General features: G+C 44.9%; 1 protein-coding gene across 1 annotated transcript; it reads right to left on the bottom strand.

Annotated features, from left to right (window-relative positions):
* Positions 1-4,052: 4,052 nt before the first annotated feature.
* On the bottom strand, positions 4,053-7,979 carry LOC113905044 (calcitonin receptor-stimulating peptide 2-like). The gene is made up of 5 exons (XM_027562080.1): positions 7,935-7,979; positions 7,533-7,688; positions 6,433-6,527; positions 5,557-5,685; positions 4,053-5,015 (listed from the first exon to the last, which is right to left on the bottom strand). The coding sequence occupies exons 1-5, from the start codon at positions 7,977-7,979 to the stop codon at positions 4,853-4,855; spliced, it is 588 nt and encodes a 195-aa protein (XP_027417881.1). The 3' UTR covers positions 4,053-4,852.
* Positions 7,980-9,377: the final 1,398 nt, after the last annotated feature.

Consider the following 9,377-nt stretch of genomic DNA (forward strand, 5'->3'; position numbering starts at 1 on the left):
AGATCAAATGATAAGATGTGTTAGTTTCCTACTGTTGCTGTAACAAATTACTAGAGTGCCTTAAAACCACAAATTTATTGTCTTACAGATTTTTGTCCTCAGAAGTCCAAAGTGGGTCTTAGAGGCCAAAAGTTAGGTGTTTGTATGCCTGCATTCCTTCTAGAAGCTCTATGGAAGAATTAGTTTCCTTGCCTTTTTCAAATTTTAGGGGATATGCACATTTTTTAAGGCATGTTCCCTTTCCTTCATCTTCAAAGGCAGCACATTGGATCTCAATGACCCTTCTGCCCCCTTCTCTGCCTGCCTCTTCTACTTAGGACCTGAATAATCCAGGATAATCTCCACTTCTCAACGGACAGATGTTTATCAACCCAGGGGTCGAACCTGGGTCTCCCACACTGCAGGCAGACTCTTTACCCTCTAAGCCACCTGGGAAGCCCTTATCAACCTTAATTCCATTTTATTGCTCCATGACGTGAAACCTAACATACTCTGGTTCTGGGAATTAGGATGTGGATATATTGGAGGTGAGGGGTAGGGATGGAGGGGCACTCAGGGGAAGAGATATGGGGAAAATACTCCAAAGAAGGAATGCCAAGAGCAAAGGCCCCCATCTGCTAAGCAAGCCTTGTCCTCTGAGAGTGTTTCTAGTCTCTTTATATCTCTGATGCAAGAACACTGAAGGGGAAGCTAGGTAGTTCGTTAGCCTTAAGTTTTCCTTTTTAACTGTTTTGAGCTTACTATCTGGTAAATGGACTTCTCCAGTGTCCTGTATGTTTCACAGGATCTCCAGCCACAGAATATCTACCTACTGCCTATTACAAATGCCTAATATATTACCTTTAGGGATTCCTTAAAATTCTTATTAATCAATAACTTTCTAGTAAAATGGAAAAAATAATATGTTAGGTGACCATTCTAAACTTAGTCCTCAGTGTCTAACCAAAGGTCGGTGGAAATGGCCCAGGGAGGATATTAGCATTGCAGGTGGAGCACAGTGATGCAGAAGCACCAGGAATGGAGTCATATCACCTACTGGATGTCTGAGGTCAGCCCTTGCCTGCTTTCCCCAACATCATCCCGCTTGTGTTGTCTGGCTGGCCACAGCTGTTAGGCAGTATGGTGCTTGGTTCAGGAGTGGCCCCCTTCCATCATTTATTTTCAAAAAGGATTAATTTTCACTCCCCAAATATTCTCCCTTTCACATAAAGTAAGGAGCATTTCTCCTTTGGCATTTTCCCCCTGCCTACGTTAGCAGAGGAGAGCTGAAGCCTTGACGGCAGCCTGACTCACTAACAGCACTGATGAGATGCCTCATCCCCACCCCCACTGCCCCTTGGGGACACTGTGTGGGAGGTCGTCACGACTCACTTAGAGTCTCTCAGAACACAGATCCTTCCTGTCATCGTTTACTGTGTTCTCTCAGCACTCAGCGAAGAGAAAGCCCTCTCTTTGTCCCCCCTCCCTGCATTTGCTCCTACAGTGAGAGAAAACAACCAATATTATGTTTGTCTCTGGACTTTATCAGGACAGGGATGTTTGGTAGAACAGGAAATGAAGTATTTCACTGTTTCACGGCAGAGATCCCTTCTTCAGTATGCAGGGCTGAATGGCTGCCTGAAGAATGTGAAAACCCTGTACATGGCTCTGCTGTTTCTATGTGCAGACAGGTAATGGTTTTAAAGAGTGTCTGTGCTCCAGCGGAAGCCTCTTTTTTGAACTCGGAAGCCTCCCTCCAGGACACATTCTGAAGGTTCCCTGTCAGTTCTTGGATGCCTGCTCCCATGGTCTGAGCCCTGGGTGCCCACCCAACAGCCCTTCCCCCAGCCTACAGTGATGCAATCAGCACAAGGGGCCTTGTTGGCACATTTCATTATGTACACTCACAGTTGTGTTTCATCCGAATGGAAGGGAGGAAGAGTTGAAGCCTAAGGCAAAAAAAAAAAAAAAATCAATACCGATGTTGGCTCATTAAAAACTTGGTATCTTGTTCATCATGAATTTTTTCTGCATTTTTATTTCAAAGTGTTAACATTAAAATATCACCTTGATTACTAAGCTTTTTGGTGCCCCCTTAATTTGCTCCCAAGGGGAATACCTCACATACCTCACCAGAGTCTCAGCCCTGGAAAGGTACCTAAGTGATGATTTTGTTAACAAAGTGTTATGTAGGATGGGTTTGTGCACTTGAATTTCGTTGATGCTCCTAGGAGTCAGGCAGTGAGGTAAAGCTGGTAAAGTGTGGCACTTCTGCATGGGATTTGAGGAAGCTTATGAAAGCCTCCCTTAAACCACTAAAAAAAAGTTCCCACCATGCCTGAAGTTCAGTCTTTACTATTTAATTTGTATGAGTTAAACATCCCCCCAAACAGCTTAAATTGGAAAATGCAGACCCCAATGGCAGGAGAGTAAAGTGTTTAAAAAAAAAAAAGTTCTTAAAAGTGCGCTTATATGTGAATGTGTTTATTTTCGTTTTTTTTTTTTTTTTAGAGTCAGGACAGAATGGGAGGTGAGAGGACACTGATCTGTTGGAGTTGTCAGCATGGTCATGTTGATGGTGGTGGGTGTGAGGATTTAAGAAACTGATAAGGAAAAAAGTAGTTTTCAGTGAGAAACTTCTTTCCTTTCACAATTTTTCCGAAGGCTGTAGACAGGTCACACTTCATTCGGGAGTCATTTATGCCATTTCCTAGGAATGCTCAGCCAACCACCCTCTGCCACAGCCTCTCCTACAGCACCCTACTGGGCCATTTTCTAATCTGGACGACTTCTCTTCCCTCCTTTATGTTTAAAGAGATTAGAAGTCTAAAGTGGATGGACAAACACTTAGTGACCATCTTGCTGAAAACCCTCTTCCAAACATGGTATCTGAGACTCAGTGGAAATGTAATTCTCTATCCAAGGTAATGCAAGGCAGCACCAGTGGAACCAGAAATCTGGGCTCTAGACTTGGCACATGTTTCTTCAGTCATTCATCACAGAATTATTAAGCACCTCCTAGACTAAATGCTGGAGATGTAATGGTGAGCAAAACTAGCTATGGTCCTCACTTTCATGGTATTTACAGTCTATTGGGGAATGTGTACATAAATCAAATAATCACAAATAGATGTATCATTACAAATAGTTAAGTTTTCTGATGTAAAGAAATAGTATTATTAGCCTGTATAACACAGGAAGTGTAATCAGTGGAGGTCAGAATTTGCTGTCTGGGGCACGGGACTAGCTCATAGCCAGGGACTTGTATTCCCCACAGTCATACTGACTGCAAAGTTTACTGAAATTCTTCTCAAGCAACTGGGCTTCTATGGAACTTTGAGTGCCAAGTAGGAAGAGTAAGGAACTAGAACACGACAAGTCCATTCTTTAAATCTGTGAACCTCGCTCAGAGAGTCACTTAAGTCCTAATTTGAAGCCTTTTTACTCTTGCTTTGCAAAAGATCTTGATAAATATTCTTAGACTGTGCTTCTAAAAAGAGTTAACTTTGAAGAAGCAAAATAAACAGTAGGTTAAACTGAACATGCTTATTAAAGAAGATTGGGCTTCCCAGGTGCCTCAGTGGTGCAGGTTTGATCCCTGGGTTGGGAGGATCCCCTGGGATAGGAAATGGCAACCCACTCTAGTATTCTTACCTGGAGAATTCCATGGACAGAGCAGCCTGGCAGGCTACAGTCCATGGGATTGCAAGGAGTCAGACACGACTGAGCATACACACACACATTAAAGAATATTAAAGTTATTTTAAGGACATTCTAACTTTAGAGCACAAGGGAAATGTAGTGTATTTTGGCTAAGTTTGTTTTAAACTAAGGGTTTGGTTGCCATTTAATAAACATTGTCAGATATATTATCACTAAAAAAATCTCACAATCAAAATACTTCTAAGGACAAAATATGTCTGTGAAGACTAAGTTAGTTTGAATTCATAATGGATGTAATACCTCTTGGCAAAGTTGGCTGACAGGGCCCTAATTTTCTGCCAGATAAGCCGATGAGACATGAATCATATTTACTGAACATAGAATCAAATATTTAAAAGATGCACACTAGATAACTGCAAATGATTTTATTTTGCATTTAGCTTCAGTTTACTTCAAGGAAAAGAACATTTTCAACATCAAGCATGCATACATGCGGGTCTTCCATGCTATTTTTTCTGCAAGTTTCTTTCATTGCAAATTACAAGAATAGAGTTCAGCTGCTAACAGGTAGCTAGTATTGTTGCCTTCAAGTTAAATGGGGAAACAGGCTTATAGAGGGTTTGGCCCATGGTGACATAGTAGAGGACACAGTATTTGAACCCAAGTCTATCTCTGAATCCAGATGACATTGTAGGGAATATTCTCAAAGGGTCGGGTCTTTGCCTTTCAAACTCAAAAACTAGAATAATCACAATTATAACTGCAAGGAGCAGTTTTTGTTTGTATGCTTGCTTTTTCTGCACCATGGTGTGGCATGTTGCAGTGAGGGATCTTAAGCATGTGGGATCTTAGTTCCCCAACCAGGGCCCGAACGTTTGCCCCCTGTAGTGGAAGTGTGCAGTCTTAACTACTGGATCACCAGAGAAGTCTGGAACAGTGTTTTGAAATGAATAGGATCTATGTTTCCCGGCAGATGATCTCAGTATCACCAGGAGACACTGGAAAACAAATGAACCCAAGTTAGAGGGATTTCAGATATTGAGACTCTCTGTTCTGTATCTAGACACTGGGCTCAGCAACTCTGCTGTGGATTTTTTTAAGGTACGGGCCAAGAGAGGGTTAGAATGTGGCATGCATGTCTGTAATACCCAGCCACCAGCTGTGCCATTTGAAGTACTGGGCTGGTCACCTTCTTCCTGGAGTTATTTCACTACTTGGTTCTGAAGATCCCTGTGGTGCCGGCCAAAGGCTTTGGAGCCACGTTGGTGGACATGATGTTCCTCTTAATCTTGCTCCCAGATTTGCCCAGGAAGCCTGCCATCTTATGGGTCATGCCAGTGGCGGCATTACTGGTTCTCTCCTGGGCAATGATGCTGATTTGTAGGATGGAGAAAAATGAAAAGATCTGTCAGTGAGAGGTTGAGAGCAGGTGCTGCCCCATGGGACCATCAGTGGAAAATTACTACTCTGAGAGGCACCAGTGAACCTTAAATGTTTCTGCTAAATACGATCATCACAGTAGAAAAGCCTAGAGCATTAGGGAAAATACTACAATCACTCCCTGTAGACATTTCCAGGGGTATCATAAAACAAAGGGGGTTTGGGTCACTGGTCTTAGAACATAGATCTGTAACAGCCATCTTTTCTGTGTAAATTAAAAATCATCCAAGGCTTATGAGATGAGAGAGACACTTATGGCACTATCCCAATCTCAATTTTTTTTTTTTTTGGCCAACATGTGAGATCAACATGTGGCCAACTCGTGAGTTCCCCACCCAGGGATCAAACTGGGACCCCCTGCATCAGAAGCACAGACCACCAAGGAAGTCCCCCAATCTCATGTTTAAGGATATGTCTTCCTGGTATGCCAATGGAGAAGGTAAGCCATGTTCTGAGAGGGATACACAGATTTACCCGAAGTCCTCAGTTTCATACTCCAGCTCACTGGCCTTCTGCACATAATATTTCACCATTGTGGCCAGTAGGAAGTACGATTCCTCCTCAGTGAGTGTAGCTGGTACAAGGCCATTTTTCCAGACCGACCTGGGGAGGAGAAACAAGAGCAACAGGTGCTCCGAGTCCCTGAAAGTCCTCATTCTAGGATAAGCAATGAAGTTTCTTGGATTCTGGGACTTCCCCTACAGATGTGACTAAACCAGCTCTCAATGGACAGGGCGTAGGCCATTGTTCATCCAAAATTGCTGCTTCACCAGGATTTAGGATCTGGTGTGACCTAGAGAAGTGGCTTGGTCCAAGTGGATCATATAGACTTGTGAAAGGTGATGGTTAGATTTTCAGGAATTTTATGAGCTTAGTATAAAATATAGCCATTATTAATTATTTAAATCTGAAAATGGTTTCACTTTAATGTAATTTGAATGAAGGTGAGAAATTAGATAAAATATATATCAGATTTTATATATCAGATTTAATAACATTTATTGGCAAAGCAATTAGCAAATTAGGATGCAATTCATTGCACAAATTATGGTTAAACTAGTAACTAGGTTTCCTAAAGATAAAAATGTCTGGTAAAAATCAACAAAAGAATGCTATGAGGTTCACAGTATATGAAATTTGCAAGGAATATAATGTATCATATGTCTATAAACTGTGTGCTATACATCTTTATCTCATAAAAAATTTATGATAAACGTATCTACATGTTTACATTCATACATTACCACCCCCTCATAAGAGCCAGATTCAGCACAGCACAATTGAGAACATAGAATTGTATAATTCCAGGGGCTGTGGGAAGTGACAGGGCTCCAGGCAGGGCTGTCTTACCTGAATGGTGCTGCCTGGAGCATGCCTGCCTGGTGGATGATCAGCATGCTGAGGACCAGGAAGAGGGGCAGCTTCGAGAACCCCATGATACCTCTCTGCAAGAAAAGAATGTCACCACCTGTAGCAGGTCTAAATTCCGTGAGCCCACAGACCTGGGCTCTGCTCCTGCCTATGCCTCTAACTCCCAGTTGTCCTGGTTTCAGGCTGGTCATTTCACTCCCTTTCACCATCATATGCGCAATAGCTAAGTGAACCACTAGATGATCCAGTAAGCCTGTAGAATGCTTGGTTTAGCAAAGAAAACTGGCAGGAAATTGGGTGAAAAGATGTTGGTCTATAGGTCCCTACCAACACCGTACACACTTAGGACACACTGGGAGTACCTGTGACCACCAGTTTCCTGCTTGTACAACCCAGAACTGTCCTGCTGGTGTGGGACTTTTACTACACATGGTGGGGGAAGGAAGTTCCCAAGGACAAATTTCTGCTGTTGGAATCCCCAAGAAACTGAAAGACCAAATTCCAATGCTCAGCTGTTCACATTGATAAATATGACCAGTAAGAATCAATCTGGAAGTCTCAAATTGGGACCCAGGACTTAAACTGGCAAAAAAAAAAAAAAAAAAAAATTCCCAGAACCCACAAATGAGGGCTTCTGTTTAATAGCTACCTGTCCCTGTTTCCCACCTGCCTGCACTGTCCTGGATTTGAAACGCATTTCCCTTGGTCCACTAGACATAAAATGTGACCCATGACAGCACTGGCTTCATAAAGGTACTCCTGCATCAGGATCAGCCTGCAGTGCCCTGGGGAGCTTCAGCATCCCAGACTGACCTAAGTACATGAGCCGCGAGAAAGAGACTGGAGCCAGCCTGGGCATGAGGAGAGTGAAGAAGGGAGTTTGCAAACTGAGACCATTCAGGGTTACCTGGGGAAGGAGCCTTGCAGAGTAACGCAGTGTGTCGAAGAGACCTGGACAGCAGTGGACAGAGCCGTTGAGACAAGAGGAGATCCGCTAAGAAAAAGTACTGGAGAGAGAGAGGGAAGCAAGGGGAGAAAGAGAAACAGAATCCCAGCTAAGCAGGAATCTCCGGGCTTACCTGATAGCCGGCACCAGGTGGCTGGGAGCAGAGGAAGGAGCAGCAGCAGTAGCTTTGGCGGTGGGCAATGGCACTCTGGCAGAAGTGGTGGAGACACTTGAATGCCTCTGAAACCTCCCAGCGCGAGCAGCTGCTTTTATTCCCGCTGCTCTGGGTCTAGGGGGGGTTCCAGGAGCTCCAGGCAACCAATGAGGGGAAGGATGTGAGCCCCAGGAGGATTATGTCACCACTTGCATCCAGAACATGGAGCATCCAGAAGTACCATCCCACTTGTATTTGCACTGAGGTCATTGATGGCAGGGGTAGGAAGGGGACACAGAGTGGGGTTGGTGAGGACAAATGAAAAACACAGGAAAAGTAAGTTGGAATTTGAGGACAATTTGACGGCACGGTTAATTTTACCTGTTCGGTTTCAAAGGTTTTGAACAGGCACGCATCCCACTCCATTCCTAGTTCTGTAGGGTAGAATCCAACATTACAGGGAATCCTGAATCCCCTTGATTTGACCATAGACCCCTGTCCAAGAGCACTTCAGGGTTAATGCGCAGCAGAGTTGATGATTCTGTGCCCAAGCAGGGAGTCAGATTCAGGCAGCAGGAAGCGTGCGTAGGAGAGCAGGGCACCTGGAGATAAAGCCGTGGAAGTCTAGGAACTTTGACAGATTTCAGCTCTGTTCCAGCTGTAACTTTGCCAGGTAATAAGATTGCAGGCTAGAAACTAGTAAAGTCTCAACATACTTATCTCTGAAATGGGAATCATATTCCAGTCTTGAAGGAATGCTATCATTACTAACCATGTACCTGTTCTCCACCCAGTTAGGGATCTAGAAGAAGTTCATAGAAGATTCTGTGAGATCACGATACATTTTCCCAATCAACACCCTCCGCGGCTACCTGGAGTCATGCTGGGTGGTCCTTCATTGGTTAAGGAGGGGCTGGATGCCCCGCTGAGCATGAGCAGGGAAGTGCAAGGCTTAGATGCCTCCCAGCTTCCAAGCGGACCTCTAGACCCACGCCTCCTCCCCCACCATTCATGACCTAATGCTCACCCTCCTTTCCCAACCATTTGCCCAGCTGCCCGCTGCGGTTTACCAAGATGTTCCAGTGACCTGTGATGGTAGCCCTGCACTCTAATCTACTGCAATTCAGTCCTCTGCTAGAAAGCCCGCCAAGATTGATGGTGCTGAAGAGTCCTGCGGGAGTGTAATCCCGTGCTGGCTTCTGTCTACTCTTACACACTCACAAAACTCAGTACTGACTCCAAACGGGTGAGCGCTCCCTAACCACAGGCACTCACAAAATGACACTGGTGCACCGGGGCATCCAGGTGATGTTCACAGTCCGGCAGCAAGCGTGCAGCACGCAGGAGCAGAATTACGCCCTACTTCCATGACTCTCTGGAATAAACGTGTTCTCTAAAACCCGATTGCCCAGTACCTCGACCCTCCTACACCCTGGCCAACAGGTTTCTGGATCTCTCTGTTGGAGTGACTGCTCTAAGCCTTCCAGGAAGGTCCGAGGTCCTGGCTTGTCCTTAGCAGGTAGAACGCAGAGAAAGACGCTTCTCCCTGTACACAGGATCGCTGGGTCTGAGCGCACAGTCCGTGATCCACACAGCCTGTAGAGACCTCCAGCGCGGCAAGAACTGCAGCGGCATTGCGGAGCGGGGGAGCTGGGGGTGAGGCACAGATCCCAGGAGAAATGATTCTAGCTGAAACGAGACATGAGTGACCGAGTGACAGGTTCACACCCAGACCTCAGTGTCAAGAAATCTCAGTGTTCCATTCGACACGCCTGCCTCGCGGCACATCTCTTCCATTTCAGGTTCGTGGTCTCACGGCTCAGA

Source organism: Bos indicus x Bos taurus, chromosome 15, assembly GCF_003369695.1.
Source record: "Bos indicus x Bos taurus breed Angus x Brahman F1 hybrid chromosome 15, Bos_hybrid_MaternalHap_v2.0, whole genome shotgun sequence".
NCBI lineage: Eukaryota > Metazoa > Chordata > Mammalia > Artiodactyla > Bovidae > Bos > Bos indicus x Bos taurus.